At 41.8% G+C, this 20,222-nt stretch overlaps 1 protein-coding gene across 1 annotated transcript in view; it reads right to left on the bottom strand.

Annotated features, from left to right (window-relative positions):
• Positions 1 to 20,222, bottom strand: part of LOC121008290 (dipeptidyl peptidase 4-like) — a 103,343-nt gene that overhangs the window by 19,845 nt on the left and 63,276 nt on the right. The window contains exons 10-14 of the mRNA XM_040440737.1: positions 16,624 to 16,727; positions 11,705 to 11,834; positions 9,735 to 9,773; positions 3,819 to 3,917; positions 3,424 to 3,491 (exon numbers count right to left, since the gene is read on the bottom strand). Coding sequence (XP_040296671.1) covers positions 3,424 to 3,491; positions 3,819 to 3,917; positions 9,735 to 9,773; positions 11,705 to 11,834; positions 16,624 to 16,727 — 440 coding nt within the window. The remainder of the gene's footprint in view (positions 1 to 3,423; positions 3,492 to 3,818; positions 3,918 to 9,734; positions 9,774 to 11,704; positions 11,835 to 16,623; positions 16,728 to 20,222) is intronic.

The raw sequence follows: 20,222 nt of genomic DNA, 5'->3' as shown, positions 1-20,222 counted from the left end.
GTGACAGATTAGGTCCGGATGCGTTCAGGGTGCGTTCAGTGAAACTCGCACCATTTTACAAGCAAGTTCAGTTTTGTTTGCAATTGCGTTCAGTTGTTCAGTTTTTTTCACTCGAGTGCAATGCGTTTTGATGCGTTTTTCACACGTGTGATAAAAAACTGAAGGTTTACAAGCAACATCTCCTAGCAACCATCAGTGAAAAACGCAATCGCATCCGCACTTGCTTCCGGATGCAATGTGTTTTTCACTGAAGCCCCATTTACTTCTATGGGGCCAGGGCTGCGTGAAAAATCTGAATATGGAACATGCTGCAATTTTCACGCAACGCAGAACTGATGCGTGAAAAAAAACGCTCATGTACACAGACGCATTTCAGTGCGGGTGCAATGCGTTCACGTCAGGCATTGCACCCGCCCGGAAAACTCGCTCGTGTGAAAGGGGGCTAATTTGACCGGTGGTGAGGATTTTATTTTTGCAGCATGCCAATTTATGCTGCAAATTTCTCCAACTGATTTTTATCCTTTGCAATGCATAAGGTTAAAAATCTGCAGCAAAATTGCTGGAATGGCTGCAAAATCCACCTTGTGTGGCAGTACTCTTAGGCGAGACACATGAGTGAGTTAAATGTGAGAAACTCGCATCGGGTGTCAGTGTGAGGTCTGGTGTTGAGCCGAATTTCCTAATGCTTCGTAGTAACAAATTTATTTCCCCTAAAATGGATTAAAAAATAAATAAAAAAAATCATACTTACCTCATCCGTTTGAGCACAAAGAGCCAGTCGCCACCATCTTGATCCGGTGCGCTGTGACTTATGAAGCGCGCCAGAATTTGCGTTGGATCTTCAATCAAAATGGTGGTGGCCGGCTCTTCCTGATCAAATGGATGAGGTAAGTATGATTTAATTTATTTATTTATTTATTATACACTCTAATATTAAACTCAGATGCCGTGATCAGCGATGAATGCATATTTTTTTGTAAAATTCTGTGAAGCAGCTGAATCGAATTTTACGAAAACTTCGCTCATCACTAGTGAGGTCCTGTTCTGACCTCCACTCCTCGGACAGGATCCCACAGCATTGGGATGATTTCTAAGACTCTGTGTCCCTGTAAGACCTGGAATCTATTGTATAAAACTGAAGGCATTATGTCACTGTAATTCAATAGATTCCAGGTCTCACAGGGACACACAGCCTTATAAATCATTATAATGCTGTGCGATCTCGTCAGAGGACCACACACTGACACACGCTGCAGGTTTCTCGTATTGAACTTGCTCGTGTGTGTCTGGCCTTACTCATCGAGTAGTTTGACTTACAAATCACATCAGGAATTTGCTGAAGTTGCTTCTCAAACCTTCAAAAATTAACAGAAGTTGACTTGAACCATATTCCATGTTGTGTTATTTTATTGCCCCCTCTTGTTTTTTGACTCTCACTTAGCTTTTTTCAATGCTTGAAAAAGGTTTAATGAGAAAGATGACGTCCTAACTGTGGTCGTACCGTAACTCAGCTCTCATAGTCTTGAACAGTGAGAGCTGCTTAGATGCCTAGTAAATTGATCTTGGAAGTATTGAAAGCATACAGAGTCATTTTAAAGGGGATTTCCAGGATTTTTAATACTGATGACCTAACTTCAGGGTAGACAATCAATATCAGATTGGCAGAGGTCCAACACCCCCCACCCAGTGGAGTATCTATCACGAGGCAAACAAGTAATTTGCCTAGGGCGGCACTTGCCAATGGGGCAGCAAAATGCCTTGTTTGCCCCTGTCCCATCCGTCTTATATGTTGCCGCAGGTATACTCAGAAGATCCGATGGTATATTCTAACCCCCAGGCGTTCCCATGGTGACGGGGACGCTTGCCTGGGGGTTAGAATATACAGGGCCACGCCGCTCACAGGAGAACATTTATAAACAAATCATTAACTTTAACTTTAATCATCGCTATTCTCTTTACTGGATATCTTACTCTGTTTTGACTCTTAGCTCTGCTAACAGCAGGCAGTGCGGGCGGCGCTCACTCACTGACGTCACGCGCCTGCGCCGCCTAGTGGGAGGAGCAGGCGCGTGACGTCAGTGAGTGAGCGCCGCCCGCACTGCCTGCTGTTACCAGAGCTAAGAGTCAAGACAGAGTAAGATATCCAGTAAAGAGATTAGCGATGATTAAAGTTAAAGTTATGATTCGTTTATATATGTTCTCCTGTGAGCGTCGGGGAGGGGGATCTGTGGATGGCACTGTTTCGGGGAGGGGGATCTGTGGATGGCACTGTTTCGGGGAGGGGGATCTGTGGATGGCACTGTTTTGGGGAGGGGGGATCTGTGGATGGCACTGTTTCGGGGAGGGGGGATCTGTGGATGGCACTGTTTAGGGGAGGGGAATCCGTGGATGGCACTGTTTAGGGAAGGGGGATCTGTGGGTGGCACATAGGAAGGGGTGGGGTTTAGAGAGAAAGGGGTTTGGCCTTGACAGGAAGGGGTGGGTCAAATTTATATTAGGGGGGTGCCCAAGTTTAGTTTCGCCTAGGGCAGCACAAAACCAAGATACACCACTGCCCCCACCGATCAGCTTTTACATAGTAGCTCTGTTACTGGCTCCTTCTATTACTTTTAAACCAAAATTCTAGCCATTAGGATATGTTCCCATGCATGACACTTTTACATATGCGTCAGGCTACACAGGAATCAACCTGTAACCAATCTATGTAAAATAGAAGAGCGGTAAGAGTTGTAGCCAGAGAAGGAGATGCAGATGCCAAGATGCAGACGCCAACAAACCCTACTACAGATAAGTTGTAAGGTGGACAATGAGTCCTGCATCCAGTACGATACATATGTGGAGGAATGAGGAGATGAAATGTTAGTTTCAGAATTGGTGAAGAAGGGAAGAGCGAGTGACGGGGGGCAATTAAGTCAATTATTGTCCAACTCAACTTCTGTAACCAGGGGTGTTGGGCACATTTGGAAATCCATGCCTTGGCCATAAAAACAGCTTTCTATAGCAGAAATCTCTGCTCCCACAGGAGTTGCAACCCAAGTCTGACACTGGACCATATTAATAAAACAGATTTGGTTATTTTCTATTACTCACTGAAAGAATACAGCGTAAGGGCTCATGCACACGATCATATTTTGTCTGATCCACATTTTTTAAGGATTGCACATGGATCCATTCATTTCTATGGGTCTGCAAAAAATGGACTGCTCTCCACATGCGAATGTCCATTCCTTAAATTACAGAACATGTCCTTGCTGGTATGGCAGACAAGAATAGCCATTTCTAATGAGGTTTGCACACAGAATGTACATATTTCGCGGATCCGTGGTTTGCAGACCTCAATATGGACATGGTGGTGTGCATGAGGCCTACAAATCAAGTTTTCATTTTCCAGCAAATGAAACAAGCAACAGGCCCAGTACTCACAAATCATTTTCCACTATTTTAACTACGCTGGTAACTTCATAACTTCCGTTTGTTAATGGCATCGGCATCTAAAAATGAAGATAAGCATTAGAAATTCATTATCAGCACATAAATCTGCCAGTGACTAAAATACTCCATGGTGTAGTATGTGTATTGTGCATCCTCCCCTCCATCATTAAGGGCAGCAGGATGGTGTATGCTTTGTGGCAGCTCCAATAAATGGGTTTCTTGCCTATCACTGTATGTACCATACTGTATGCTCCAGTGGCCACCATCACAACCGCACTACTTTCCAATGTAATTTTTATGTGGATTTTCATGAAGTAGTTTATAAAAATGTTTTATAAAAAAAGCCAAATTCTCATGTACACGTATTTCAGTTCTTGATTACTTACCCCTACACCATATGAATGTATATGTTTGTAACCAAATTCGTTGCTGATGATCTTATAAAATCGAATTCCTGAGACGAAGAGTGGTTCACTGGGCCCAAACTAGAAAGAGAAGGTAAACAAATAATCAGAGGTCAGGGGGCATCCCAAAGCAGAACATATAAATGGTCACTTTCCTGGTCTTTGTTCAGACCGCAATACCCCGACCTCTTGGGCCAGGGAGGCCATAATGCATATTGTTCTTTCCCACCAGGCCCCTGGCGGCAGCACCATTTTTTAACTGTATCCATGGCCTCTGGATGGACCAGAGAGCTTTCGGCTCACTTTACCACCATTGTCTGTAGCTACAAGAGTCTTGGCGCAGCATAGGTGGTGTGATGCAGCGGTGCCCATGCAATATACCACCATATGGACAGCACAGGCTGAAAGACACCATGCAAATTATTATCAGTGTTTTTTTCAGGGTTGCATTTACTGTAGGAGAGCCAAAAAGTGGCTATTATTGCTGCATGTGGGGACACAAAAGGAACATTATTGTAGTGTGTGGGGGTACAAAGTGAACCATTAACTCTGTATGGTGCTCAAAGGGCAAATTACTACTGTCTGGGTACTTTAACTATCAATGTGTGGAGCCTAAAAGGGCATTATAATTGTGTGGGGCACTTTTACTGTCATGGGTACCTTTACTATTTAGGTCACTGGCATACTGACACTGACGTTTTTGCAGTGACTATGGTTATATGACTAATATTTCTGTTACTTAATTTTTGTTCCAATGTTTTGGTTATAAGGTATATTTTGAAGCATTGAAGAGACAATGTGCAATACAGCGGGAACAGCGATGGGATAAAGTATGTCTGCAAAAGGAACAGTATTGGGGACAATAGCGGGATGCAAAGATTGTGTAGAAATAGGGATTAGGCGGAGAGAATGTGGGAAAAGCAAGGAGCTTAAGATGTCTGGGCAGCAACCTGTGGCTGGAAGAAGTCTTCATGGTGGTCTGGGCCAGATAGAGAAGTAAGTGTGATAAACTACAATCAGTGAAGACATCACATGAGGGTCAAAATGTTACCATTGGTATAACTAAATAAATAGAATTGTTTTATGATGTATAATACTGTGAGAGAGTCATGTCAGTGAAAGGGGAAATGACCTCAACAATGTGTTAAAATGTTCCTTGGTGTAGAGTTTGTTTACAACCACCCATTCTTCTCTTTCATTATCAAAAAGGTCCCCTGACCGGTTTCTGTTCATTTTGAGTTAAGTCAAACTTAGGGTCCCAAATCAGCTGCCCCAGCCACCTCTTTGCCATCTACTTGATTTTAAACAAACAGCTGTAACCTAAAGCTTCTGGATATACAGATGTAGCAGGGTTAACACACAAACTCTTTACTCAAATTTCTCAACTCATCGTGTTATCTTGAAACAAAAGCCATTGAAAAGCAATTCAAGGTGTTTGCTTAATACATTTAGTTTGGATAACACCTCTCATAAAGCATGTGTGTTAACTCTACTACATCTGTAGATGCAACATTTCTAGCAGAGCCCTCAACATTACATGCTATCTATACAGTACTATTAACATGTTATATTGCAAAGGGGCTATTGGTGCCAAGACCCTGGTGCAACTGCTCTCCTTACAGTTCTATCGATTAATACAATTTGTTCAATGAGTCAAAAATATTACACTTGGTCCCTTATTTATGGAGAAAATGATCCAATATTACATGTCTGTGCGTGGAAAAAGTATGAGAAGTGAACCTTTGCTTTCAGTATCTGGTGTGACCCCCTTGTGCATCAATAACTGCACCTAGACGTTTCTGGTAATTGTTGATTAGTGACTTGGAGGAATTTTAGCTCATTCCTCCATACAAAACAGCTTGAGCTCTGCGATGTTCATGGATTTCCTCCCATGAACTGCTCTGTTCAAGTCCTTCCACAACATTTCTATTGGAGTAAGGTCAGGACTTTTGACTTGACCATTCCAAAACTTTACCTTTATTCCTCGTTAACCATTCTTTAGTATAACATCTTAGAGTGTGCTTGGAGTCGTCGTCTTGCTGCATGATCCACGTTCTCTTGAGATTAAGCTTATGGACAGATGTCCTGACATTTTCCTTTAGAATTTTCTGGTAAAATTCAGAACATATTGTTCCATTGGTCCATCAATGATGGAAGGCTATCGTAGCCTAGATGTAGCACAGCAGGCCTAAACCTTGATACTACCACCACCGTGTTTGACTGATGGGATGGGGTTTTTATGTTGAAGTACAGTACTATTCCTTTAATGCCTCAAATTTAAACCAAAAATTTCTCTTTTCGTCACATCCGTCCACAAAACATTGTTCCAGTAGCCTTCTGACATGTCCAGATAATCTTTATCAAACTGCAGATGGGCAGCAATGTTCTTTTTGGAGAGCAGCGGCTTTCTCCTTGCTGTCCTACCATGCACACCATTGTTGTTCAGTGTCCTCCTGATGGTGGACTCCTGAACCTCTACCTTAGTTAAAGAGAAACTGTGAGCTGCAAGTGCCTAGCGCCCCCAGTGTTACTGGTCAATAACTCTTCCCTTGCTTAGCTTTTAGCTAGCCCAGCATTACATCACCACTGGGCATGCGCCGTACAAATACCCACTGAATGGCCTGCACATGCGCAGCTAGCTGGTGCAAAAAGTGACACATGTCATGTGCAGTCCATTCATTGATGCCGCTGTCCACAGTGGGTATTGTACACGGTACATGCCCAGGACTGGCGGTGATGTGATACTGGGCATTCTACACTGCGTGCAGAATTATTAGGCAAATGAGTATTTTGACCACATCATCCTCTTTATGCATGTTGTCTTACTCCAAGCTGTATAGGCTCGAAAGCCTACTACCAATTAAGCATATTAGGTGATGTGCATCTCTGTAATGAGAAGGGGTGTGGTCTAATGACATCAACACCCTATATTAGGTGTGTATAATTATTAGGCAACTTCCTTTCCTTTGACAAAATGGGTCAAAAGAAGGACTTGACAGGCTCAGAAAAGTCAAAAAATAGTGAGATATCTTGCAGAGGGATGCAGCACTCTTAAAATTGCAAAGCTTCTGAAGCGTGATCATCGAACAATCAAGCGTTTCATTCAAAATAGTCAACAGGGTCGCAAGAAGCGTGTGGAAAAACCAAGGCGCAAAATAACTGCCCATGAACTGAGAAAAGTCAAGCGTGCAGCTGCCAAGATGCCACTTGCCACCAGTTTGGCCATATTTCAGAGCTGCAACATCACTGGAGTGCCCAAAAGCACAAGGTGTGCAATACTCAGAGACATGGCCAAGGTAAGAAAGGCTGAAAGACGACCACCACTCAACAAGACACACAAGCTGAAACGTCAAGACTGGGCCAAGAAATATCTCAAGACTGATTTTTCTAAGGTTTTATGGACTGATGAAATGAGAGTGAGTCTTGATGGGCCAGATGGATGGGCCCGTGGCTGGATTGGTAAAGGGCAGAGAGCTCCAGTCCGACTCAGACGCCAGCAAGGTGGAGGTGGAGTACTGGTTTGGGCTGGTATCATCAAAGATGAGCTTGTGGGGCCTTTTCGGGTTGAGGATGGAGTCAAGCTCAACTCCCAGTCCTACTGCCAGTTTCTGGAAGACACCTTCTTCAAGCAGTGGTACAGGAAGAAGTCTGCATCCTTCAAGAAAAACATGATTTTCATGCAGGACAATGCTCCATCACACGCGTCCAAGTACTCCACAGCGTGGCTGGCAAGAAAGGGTATAAAAGAAGAAAATCTAATGACATGGCCTCCTTGTTCACCTGATCTGAACCCCATTGAGAACCTGTGGTCCATCATCAAATGTGAGATTTACAAGGAAGGAAAACAGTACACCTCTCTGAACAGTGTCTGGGAGGTTGTGGTTGCTGCTGCACGCAATGTTGATGGTGAACAGATCAAAACACTGACAGAATCCATGGATGGCAGGCTTTTGAGTGTCCTTGCAAAGAAAGGTGGCTATATTGGTCACTCATTTGTTTTTGTTTTGTTTTTGAATGTCAGAAATGTATATTTGTGAATGTTGAGATGTTATATTGGTTTCACTAGTAAAAATAAATAATTGAAATGGGTATATATTTGTTTTTTGTTAAGTTGCCTAATAATTATGCACAGTAATAGTCACCTGCACACACAGATATCCCCCTAAAATAGCTAAAACTAAAAACAAACAAAAACTTACTTCCAAAAATAATCAGCTTTGATATTAATGAGTTTTTTGGGTTCATTGAGAACATGGTTGTTGTTAAATAATAAAATTAATCCTCAAAAATACAACTTGCCTAATAATTCTGCACTCCCTGTAAAAGCTAAACAGGGGAGGAGTTATCGACCAGAAACAGAAACACCGGGGCACTGGGCACTTTCAGCGATAGCCATTGCCCCCTGAGCATTTGCGATCCCTTTAATGTAACAGAAGTCCAGCAAAAATGATATCAATTTATAAAGAATAAGGGTAATAATAAAGAAAACAAAAAGTCCAGCAATTGTACCCTATTAGATTATACGATGACAAAATTTAATGAGAAAAATAAATAAACCTCTACATAGTCAATCGGGTACCCGATTGACTATGTAGAGGTTTATTTATTTTTCTCATTAAATTTTGTCATCGTATCATCTAATAGGGTACAATTGCTGGACTTTTTCTTTAATGTAACAGCCTTTAGTTGCTGGGTTCCTTTTTGACCTCATAGACTGCTGCATGTTTTACTGAATATCGAGGCTATAATGCTATAATTTTGCTCTATATATATATATATATATACACACTCACCTAAAGAATTATTAGGAACACCATACTAATACGGTGTTGGACCCCTTTTGCCTTCAGAACTGCCTTAATTCTACGTGGCATTGATTCAACAAGGTGCTGATAGCATTCTTTAGAAATGTTGGCCCATATTGATAGGATAGCATCTTGCAGTTGATGGAGATTTGAGGGATGCACATCCAGGGCACGAAGCTCCCGTTCCACCACATCCCAAAGATGTTCTATCGGGTTGAGATCTGGTGACTGTGGGGGCCATTTTAGTACACTGAACTCATTGTCATGTTCAAGAAACCAATTTGAAATGATTCGAGCTTTGTGACATGGTGCATTATCCTGCTGGAAGTAGCCATCAGAGGATGGATACATGTTCTCATTCTGTTTACACCAAATTCGGACTCTACCATTTGAATGTCTCAACAGAAATCGAGACTCATCAGACCAGGCGACATTTTTCCAGTCTTCAATAGTCCAATTTTGGTGAGCTCGTGCAAATTGTAGCCTCTTTTTCCTATTTTTAGTGGAGATGAGTGGTACCTGGTGGGGTCTTCTGCTGTTGTAGCCCATCCGCCTCAAGGTTGTGCGTGTTGTGGCTTCACAAATGCTTTGCTGCATACCTCGGTTGTAACGAGTGGTTATTTCAGTCAACGTTGCTCTTCTATCAGCTTGAATCAGTCGGCCCATTCTCCTCTGACCTCTAGCATCCACAAGGCATTTTTGCCCACAGGACTGCCGCATACTGGATGTTTTTCCCTTTTCACACCATTCTTTGTAAACCCTAGAAATGGTTGTGCGTGAAAATCCCAGTAACTGAGCAGATTGTGAAATACTCAGACCGGCCCGTCTGGCACCAACAACCATGCCACGCTCAAAATTGCTTAAATCACCTTTCTTTCCCATTCTGACATTCAGTTTGGAGTTCAGGAGATTGTCTTGACCAGGAGCACCCCCCTAAATGCATTGAAGCAACTGCCATGTGATTGGTTGACTAGATAATTGCATTAATGAGAAATAGAACAGGTGTTCCTAATAATTCTTTAGGTGAGTGTATATATATATATATATATATATATATATATAAAAGCAAGACCTTAAAATTGTAAATACTTACATTTCCAACCCAGCCAGTTTGGCTCTCTTCACTATACATCTGCAAGAGAGAAAGAGAGATTATATAAAGTAGGATCATGTACAACAGAATTTAATAAAAAAAAACTAAATATAAAAGCAAAAAATAAAATGCTGTGCACGTTCCTAATGCAGGAACCTTTTGTTCTAATCTACAATGCTTGATTTAGAAGGAAGCTAAAGGGGGGTTTTAGCCGTGACAATATCCTTTGTAGAAACAAAGGGGGTCATTTATTATCCAGAAATACACCTACATTAGGCGTATTTCTGGCACAGATTGCAAGTCCTGCGACTTTTCCCCACTTACGCCATGTCTAAAAAAAGTGGGCGGGGAAGGGGATGGGCCAGCAGGCCCGTCTAATTCACAATTTTTTACGCTTTCTACGTTTTAGGCGTAGAAAATGGTCTAAATGTAAGACAGCGCGGAAGCGATCCTACATTTAGATGCGGCAGTGGATCCGCTGAAGTTATGAAGGGGCTGGAGCCTCTTCATAACTTCGGCAGATCCACCGCCAGATACAGGGGTTATTAGGACCATCATCAAAAGCATCAAAAATCTTCGGTCTTAATAAATGACCCCCAAAATGTATCAAAAAGGGGGTAATTGGACCAAATCTTGAGGCTTAGGGTACGGCCACACGGCGTGGTCATGATGCGGTTAGGAAACCACATGCATAATCATGCTTTTTGGGTGCATTTTTTGTCTGCAAACTGTTATCTGAAGTGTGAATTTTCCTTTCTTTAGCTTTCTGATTAACATCAAATAATAACACCTGTGTCCATCTCAGAAACCTATTTTCCTATTGACTTCTATTGGAAAATGAGATGCTGCGGTTGCTATCTGCATCATGACTGCGCCGTGTGGCTGTACCCTTAGGCTCGGTGCATATACAGTATATCATTTGTGTTTGGATAGTTTTTAGTTTTTTTAGCTGGAGCCGGACACAACTGATTTATATTTACAGTATGTGCGTTTTAGTGCACAGGCCTGGGATCCATAGCCTGACAGCGCCAGAGAGAAAAATAGGCGCTAAGGAGACAGACATCCGGCCTCAGAACTAATGCCTCGGATGCAATGAACGATCTCACAGAAACTGAAGAAGTCCTAACACAGTGTGCTCTCCCTCCTCGCTGCAGGAGAAGGACTCTTCTGCAGAAAGGAGAGACAGAGCTCAGTGTGAGCGCTTCTTTTTTCTCGTTATAGAGATTGGTGGGGGTCTCAGCACTCGGACCAGCACCAGTCAGAACCTCTGCTATATCACTATGACATATCACAACTAAAGTAATAACTGGAATGGGGCAACTACAGGACCCAGAAAGATTATTAAAATTAGGGTTATTTACTTTAGAAAACAGACGACTAAGGGCAGAACTAATTACTATGTATAAATATATCAGGGGTCAGTACAGAGATCTCTCCCATCATCTATTTATCCCCAGGACTGTGACTGTGACGAGGGGACATCCTCTGTGTCTGGAGGAAAGAAGGTTTGTACACAAACATAGAAGAGGATTCTTTCCGGTAAGAGCAGTGAGACTATGGAACTCTCTGCCTGAGGAGGTGGTGATGGGGAGTTCACTAAAAGAGTTCAAGAGGGTTTCCAATTGAAAAAAAGATTTTTAGCCAAAAATGAGTAACATGCAATCATAAAAAAATTGCCTACAAAGGTGAACATAGCCTTTAAGGGCACTGTAATGCTCGAAATATGTGATGTTTTTGTTTTTCTATGCTTAATTTTTTTAATCAAGTTTGGATTTTATCAGAGTGCAGGACGGCAACAGATTTTTTAAGGTCTATGCCTAGAGGCCAACCCTTTATGTCAGTGCACCAGAGGCTGCTCGGAGTCTATATGAGCTGATCCACTTTAACTGTCCAGAACTAAATTGAGAAATGAACCAATTTTTAAATAACAAGAACAAACTAAAAGGCACATAAATGAAAACTGATCATACATCTTCGCAGTGCCATGAGGGGTCTAGATGTGTACACATTAAAATTGCCGAAACATTCTGAATCCTTCGGAGCCACTGGATGGCCAGCCTTTGGTCTGTAGCCCATGTCACGGTGCTCAAGTAATGGTCTCTATTACAAAAATAAAAAAATAAGAATCAGTTTGAATGCATGTGTGATACTTCAAAAATACTCAAGGTACAAGGTGACTAATATGGAGTTGTAGACTAAGTAAACACACACTGGCCCATATCTACTAAGGCTGACATTTCCTACATCAGTCCTCAATCCTCTGTCAGTCCATTGCTCTATCCTCTGTCAGTCTACTGCTCAATCCTCTGTCAGTCTACTGCTCAATCCTCTGTCTGTCCATTCCTCTATCCTCTGTCAGTCCATTGCTCTATTCTCTGTCAGTCCATTGCTCAATCCTCTGTCAGTCCATTGCTCAATCCTCTGTTAGTCTACTGCTCAATCCTCTGTCAGTCCATTGCTCTATTCTATGTCAGTCCATTGCTCTATTCTATGTCAGTCCATTGCTCTATCCTCTGTCAGTCCATTCCTCTATCCTCTGTCTGTCCATTGCTCTATCCTCTGTCAGTCCATTGCTCTATCCTCTGTTAGTCTACTGCTCAATCCTCTGTCAGTCCATTGCTCTATTCTATGTCAGTCCATTGCTCTATTCTATGTCAGTCCATTGCTCTATCCTCTGTCAGTCCATTGCTCAATCCTCTGTCAGTCTACTGCTCAATCCTCTGTCAGTCCATTCCTCTATCCTCTGTCTGTCCATTGCTCTATTCTCTGTCTGTCCATTGCTCTATTCTCTGTCTGTCCATTGCTCTGTCCTCTGTCAGTCCATTGCTCTGTCCTCTGTCAGTCCATTGCTCTATCCTCTGTCAGTCCATTCCTCTATCCTCTGTCAGTCCATTGCTCAATCCTCTGTCTGTCCATTGATCAATCCTCTGTCTGTCCATTGATCAATCCTCTGTCTGTCCATTGATCAATCCTCTGTCTGTCCATTGATCAATCCTCTGTCTGTCCATTGATCAATCCTGCATTTGATTGAATTGATGCCAGCCATGCCCTATTCTGGCCCCACTTATTCTCAATTTTAGTGCAAAATAGTGGCACAAATTACTTAATAAAGTACCCTCTACAGAGTAGATTAAATGAGGCTGCCACATATCATAATGTGAATATCTGGAACCATGAATACAAAATGTTACATCCCAGTAAGGGTCACATGTTGAGTTTATATCCTTTTTTTTCTTTTGCCGTGATTTTTACAAAATTCTAGCAAACCATGGCTTTTTTGCAAAATTCCTAGCATGTCTGCTATTCCTTGCTCCCTGTTTAACCTTATTTATCCCCATTTTGTCCTGCTTTTACAAGACAGACCAGCAGAGGGCGCAGTGAAACTACGGTAGATTAGCTGCATTCAAACAATCACAGCACATTCTCACTGCAAGTAATGGCGGGTTCACATCAGCGTTATGGATTCCGTTATGGCTTTCAGTTATAACATGGTTATAACGGAAAGTAACAGAATCCTCAAGATGGAGGTAAAAATGGAAGCCTTTAATAGGTGTTTTGATCGGATCCGTCCTGGTTTCCATTATGCAGGTGTCCAGTCCCGCATAACGGAAACCAGGACGGATCCGTTCTGCTGCCCGTAAAAGGCTTTCTGTTTTGCTTTCAGTCATAATAGAAGTCTATGGGAATCATAACTTGCATAACGGGAACCAGACGGATCCGTTATGATTCCTATAGATGTCCTAAAAGGCTTCTATGACCAAAATGCATTAAAACGCTTTGCACTCGCGTGGGAAAATGCATCCTAGCTGACCATCACACGCGATGCCCGTGTAAAAGAGACCTAAGGCTTGGTTCACACGGACGTTGCGGGAAAAGATGCGGGTGCGTTGCAGAAAAATGTGCGATTTTTTAGCGCAAGTGTAAAACGTTTTAATGCGCTTTGCACGCGGGTGAGAAAAATCGGCATGTTTGGTACCCAGACCCGAACCCGGACTTCTTCACAGAAGTTCAGGTTTGGGATTGGTGTTGTGTAGATTTTATTATTTTCCCCATATAACATGGTAATAAGGGAAAATAATAACATTCTTAAGACAAAATGGTAAGTATATTAGGGATGGAGGGGTTAAAAAAAAATACATTAAACGCACCTCATCCACTTCGTCTTCTTTCTTCTTCTTTGAGGACCTGGGAGGAAATGGACCTTTGGTGACGTCACTCCGCTCATCACATGGACCATGTAATGAGAGCAGTGATGTCACCAACGGTCCATTTCCTGCCAGGTCCTCAAAGAAGAGGAAAGAAGACGAGCCAGGCTGCGCGAACAAGTGGATGAGGTGAGTTTAATTTTATTTTTTATTTTTTTAACCCCTCCATCCCCAATTTACTTAGCATTCTGCATTAAGAATGCTATTATTTTCCCTTATAACCATGTTATAAGGGAAAATAATGAAATCTACACAACACTGATCCCAAACCCGAACTTCTGTGAAGAAGTCCGGGTACCAAACATGCCGATTTTTCTCACGCGCATGCAAAACGCATTAAAACGCTTAGCACTTGCGCGGAAAAATCATGCATTTTCCCGCAACGCACCCGCATTTTTTCCCGCAACACACCCGCAAAGCCCGTGTGAACCCAGCCTTGGTGTTTTTTTTTAGCTATTTTCACAGCGTTTCAAAATAGTTTAAAAGACACTTGAAAAAGCGCTGTAAAAAACAGGTGGCCAAAAAAAAGAAAAAAAACACCTGCAGTTATTCTGGTGTTTATTTTTCCACAGGTAAAAATTCATGTCTGTAAGGATTTAAGGACAATCATTACGCAAAAATTAAATGCTGTTAGTCATCACAGTGAGTGATGGAAGGGAAGAGCATAACATGAAAGGCAGATTTCTGGGGGGTGAAAATAAGGAAGAAAAATATGTGACGATATGTGATGAGTGGGGACGGAACTTTCCAACATTTCAAAACCAGAAAACAGATAACCTAGAGACTAAAATGTAAACCCCACTCCAACCAAAAACACAAAAGCAACCAAGAATGCTCAGTTTGTAACTAATTGCCATTTTTTATTTTGTTCTTCTGTTATTACTCCTGGAAACGAATGAATCAGTCGACAACTAGATATCTACATTCTCTTTGTCAGTGGGATGTGTCCCTTTCAATTCTAATTAGTGCACTGTAGGGGCACATCCCACTTACAATAGGAATGGTAAAACCTTGTCAATGTGTTCGTTTCCAGTAGGAATAATGCCTCATTCACACATTCAGTGTTCGGTCAGTGATTGCCATCAGTGATTTTTGAGCCAAAACCAGGTGCGGCTCTAAACACAGAACAGGTGCAGATCTTTCCCTTATACCTTATGTCTGTGGAGGCGCCAGTCCTGGTTTTGGGTCACAATCACTGGCCAAAACACTGACGTGTGAATGACGCTTAAGGATTAGGCCTCATGCACACGACCGTTTGTATTTTGTGATCCGCAAAACGGAACGGAACAGCTGGCCCCTAATAGAACAGTCCTATCCTTGTCCGTAATACGCACAATAATAAGACATGTTCTATTTTTTTTTAGGAACAGCCATGCGGACATACGCAAACGGAATGCACACAGCGTAACTTACGTTTCTTTTGCTGACCCATTAAAATGAATGGTTCTGAATACGGTCCGCAAAAAAAGAAAACAAAACAGACATGGAAAGAAAATACGTTTGTGTGCATGAACCCTTAAGGAAAGGAACAGCAGGGTTCTAGAAGTGTTAGGCCCCTTTCACATGGGCGAGTATTCCGCGCGGATGCGATGCGTGAGGTGAACGCATTGCACCCGCACTGAATCCTGACCCATTCATTTCTATGGGGCTGTGCACACGAGCGAGTGATTTTCACGCATCACTTATGCGTTGCGTGAAAATCGCAGCATGCTCCTCTTTGTGCGTTTTTCACGTAATGCAGGCCCCATAGAAATGAATGGGGTTGCGTGAAAATCGCAAGCATCCGCAAGCAAGTGCGGATGGGGTGCGATTTTCACGCACGGTTGCTAGGAGACGATCGGGATGGGGACCCGATCATTATTATTTTCCCTTATAACATGGTTATAAGGGAAAATAATAGCATTCTGAATACAGAATGCAAAGTAAAATAGGGCTGGAAGGGTTAAAAAAAAATAAAAAATAATTAAACTCACCTTAATCCACTTGCTCGCGCAGCCCGGCATCTCTTCTGTCTTCTTTTTTTCTGTGTGCAGGAAAAGGACCTGTGGTGATGTCACTCCGGTCATCACATGGTCCATCACATGATCTTTTACCATGGTGATGGATCATGTGATGACCGGAGTGACATCACCACAGGTCCTTTTCCTGCACACAGCAAAAAAGAAGACAGAAGAGATGCCGGGATGCGCGAGCAAGTGGATTAAGGTGAGTTTAATTTTTTTTTTTTTTTTTTAACCCCTCCAGCCCTATTGTACTATGCATTCTGTATTCAGAATGCTATTATTTTCCCTTATAACCATGTTATAAGGGAAAATAATACAATCTACAGAACACCGATCCCAAGCCCGAACTTCTATGAAGAAGTTCGGGTTTGGGTACCAAACATGCACGATTTTTCTCACGAGAGTGCAAAACGCATTACAATGTTTTGCACTCGCACGAAAAAATCGCGCATGTTCCCGCAACGCGCCCGCACCTTTTCCCGCAACGCCTGTGTGAAAGAGGCCTTACTTCTTGGAATACAAGCATTTACTAACACAGACATGTCAGGGGAGGTGACCAGTCCTCCTCTATGGGCTGTTTTTTACTTCACATTCCAAAAAACTGACATCACGGTGAGCGCTGGCATGTACGGTAATATAATAATCGGGGAAAAATTCATAATAATCATCATTGTTTCTTACCCGGAGATGATCCTGTTTGGTGCTAGAATTTCCACAAATGTTAAATTGTCAAGAGATGCTGTATCTACAGTAAAGAGTCTCACGGTGGGGTTTTTTGTTCCTGCCTTGAAGGCAAAAAAATATATTCAGTACAATAATATGAAACATTTCATATATGGAGGGAATATAAAGCTCAGCAACATAATAACCGCCAGCTTTTACAAGCATGCTGCCACTAAACAATAAGAAAAGCATTGAATTCAATGACTACACCTATTCCATTGGAAATTATGTAGGGTTTACACGTCACATCTTTTGTCATAATGTCCTAAAATTGTGGCCAAAATGAATTATTTTTTTGCCCAGATTATGGAAAATTGTGACATGCAAATGACCCCTAATGCTTCCCTCTTACAGGAGGATTAGTTGTCATCTACCTTGCAATAACACCATAGGGATATATAATTTCATATGTAGTGTTAACCACAAACAACCTCTTTGACAATGGTGTACCTACCTCAGAAGCATGGCACACCATTGACGTGAGAAGGAACCTGGCACTGAACTGTTGTACCTGATGTGACCACTGGGTGGAGGTAACTACATGCAGATTTACAGGGGTGCAGCTAGCCTTTCTGCTACCTGAGGCGAAAACTGAAACAGTGTCCTCCCTCACTAATGCCAGTTCTTTAACCTAACCCCTTCTTTTCAGCCCATGGCCCTTCCGCTGCCCCCCTCTTGCCCCTACCTGGTGCTGCCTGAGGCGATCACCTCACCTGGCCTCATTGGTGGTGCACCCCTGCAGATTTAAACAGCTCCTTTTGAGATTGATTCCAGTTATATAAATTGATATACAGTTGGTGCCCCCTAGTGGTGGCTACATGTAGCCAAAATTATGTTATTTTATCCATAAGGATATACTGTGAAAATGATTAGCTCATGACAAGAACATTTCTTTATGGGCTCTTAAAGGTGCCGCAAAATTTTTTAACCAGCAGGCAGAATTGTTCCCCCTCTAAAGGTTTTAATGAGGTAGCTGTAAAATACAGTCCCTTATGGGCCCTTCCACTGTGCGGCCCCATCCTTGGTACCAGACCTTATCCTGGCTCCACACTCATCAAATGGCTTGACATTCTACCTCAGCCAATCACTGCGGCATTCCAAGCAATTTCCTGTGTGTAGAGGCAGGAACAGGAAGTGGAAAGCAGCAGGGACCGGATGTCCCCCCGAGTGTTGGGGATCGGTAAGGTGAGTCATGATTATTATTATTTTTTTTAACTCTTTCTGTTCCTTTTAAGAGAATATCTCTCTGGAAAACCCCTTTAAAGGAGTTATACCATGATTAATGTAAAACATGAAAATCTCTTTCTAACAAAGCTCTGTACCTCACATGGATCCAGAGTTCTCCCCATTCATGGCTCTGCTACATTTATATCAAGCTGACCACTCAAGGGGAGTGTCTTTTCTGCTGCAGCTAAGGGGGCGTGTCTCAGCTCTCCCTATCACAGCTCAGGGGGTGTGTCTGTGCTCTATCACAGCTCAGGAGGCAGCTAAAGGATGAAACTGAGCATGTGCGTCCATCTCAGTGAGCCGGCCAAAGAAAAAACACAAAAACAAAGAGCAGGTGGCGCTACACAGATACATTTTATTGAATAACTCAGTGGCTATGCTAAATTTTTAATTACATGCAGTTACAAAAGTATTCAGATCCAGGTGCTGGTTTGAAAACTGTAGAATATTTTTCATTGGACAACCCCTTTAATCTTCTGTAGGGCACTATACATAAGTTATAATCTGTATTAATGGTTATAATATTCAAGAAATAACACAACTAGGTCTAAATGTTCCGAATTGGAAAAGCTGCCTTCCTCCAGAATCTGACACCATATGGTCTTCTGGATAGTGATATACAAGGCCCATTTGCTGCTAGATTCATTATACAGACGCTTTAAACATATGCCTGGCATATTATCACCTCTACAAGAGAATGGGGGATGTGTGCCAACATTCTTTTGGCAGATGAACTTGACTTGGCATCAAATGTGCAATGGTTGTTTCCTGGCAAGAGCGCGTGCTTCTCATGACATAACTATGGTCTATGTACAGTAGCTCAGACGTTTGGGTGGATATATGTTTAATCGTCAAAGCAGTCGTAAAATACTAAGAAAAGATGAAATTTTATATCATGAAAGTGATGTTTCTTGCTTCTGGCACTACATGCAAATGAGCACAGATACGTCAGATATATGGAACATGTAAAATCAGTTTGTGGCAACATTTTAGCGAAAAACTCCATATATTATTGTTTCAATAATTTGTACTAGAAGAGGGAGGATCAACATTAAGGCCCCCATCTTAGTGCAAACCTTCCACTGACTATTGCTAGACCATTTGTTTTCTGACTTCCAACGTCAAAGCTGTAACTACAAACCCTCCCCCCACCGAAAAAAAAGGAGTAAAAGTCGCAGTGGTCTACTACTAAACCACTCATCCGTAGAGAGTACTATGGACTACTACAATATTGCGTATCGAGCTCCTATGTGTTCCCATGGTAACAGACTACACACAAGCCCTGTGTAGTCTGAGCATGCAATCACGTGACCCTCCATGGCTTCTGCCCCCTCTTCTTTCCAATCTAAACAGATAGGAAAAAGTGTCAGACTGGGGTATCTAGGTCCCAACAGTAAAATTGATTCTGAGGGCCCGCTGTAAAGCTTCATGCAAATATTACCTGCTCACACAGTGGCAGCAGCAAGATGCTACAAGATGATTGACTTGGGGGCCCCTGCAGTGACTTTAAGCGATAGTAAACTGTGTGATTTGTTAAATAGTGTTCATCACGAATATTCGAATTGCAAATTTTTATCGCGAATATCAGCACGTCGAGAATTCGCGAATATTTAGAATATAGTGATATATATTCGTAATTTTGAATATTCGAGATTTTTTTTTAATCAGTACACATGATCCCTCCCTGCTTCTAGCTTGTGGGCCAATGAGAAGGCTGCAATATCTTTGACTTTAGGAGTAGTGTTGATTGCAAATTTTCGTAATGAGAATCAATGAGATTGTGAAAACTCAGATCTGATGGTATATTCTAACCCCCAGGCATTCCCATGATGACGGGGACCCTTGTTGGGGAGGAGTATGCCAAAGTGGAAAAACTGTGCAGATTAAAAAAAACAAGATGAATATTCTAAAAAACTAATATATTCTATATAGTGCTATATATTCGTCTATCAAATATTCGTAATATTCTAAAACAAGAATATATAGCAATATAGCAAATATTCAAAAAAAAATAACTAATTTAGAACAATTTAGCTAATATAGTGCTATAATCTTTTTTTTAATAGTTGTAATTTTTTTCCAATCTGAAATTCAGATGAGAAAAAAATTACAACTATTAGACAAAGAAGATTATAGCACTATTTTAGCTAAATTGCTCTATATTATTTTATTTTTTCGAATATTCGCTATATTGCTATATATTCTTGTTTTTGAATATTACGAATATTAGAAAAAACAAATATATTCGTTTTCTAGAATATTCCTCTTTTTTTTTTTTTTTTTATGTGTAAAGTTGTTCCACTTTGGCATACTCCTCCCCGACAAGCGTC

Source organism: Bufo bufo, chromosome 7, assembly GCF_905171765.1.
Source record: "Bufo bufo chromosome 7, aBufBuf1.1, whole genome shotgun sequence".
Taxonomy (NCBI): domain Eukaryota; kingdom Metazoa; phylum Chordata; class Amphibia; order Anura; family Bufonidae; genus Bufo; species Bufo bufo.
This window is presented reverse-complemented; position numbering and strand designations above follow the sequence as displayed.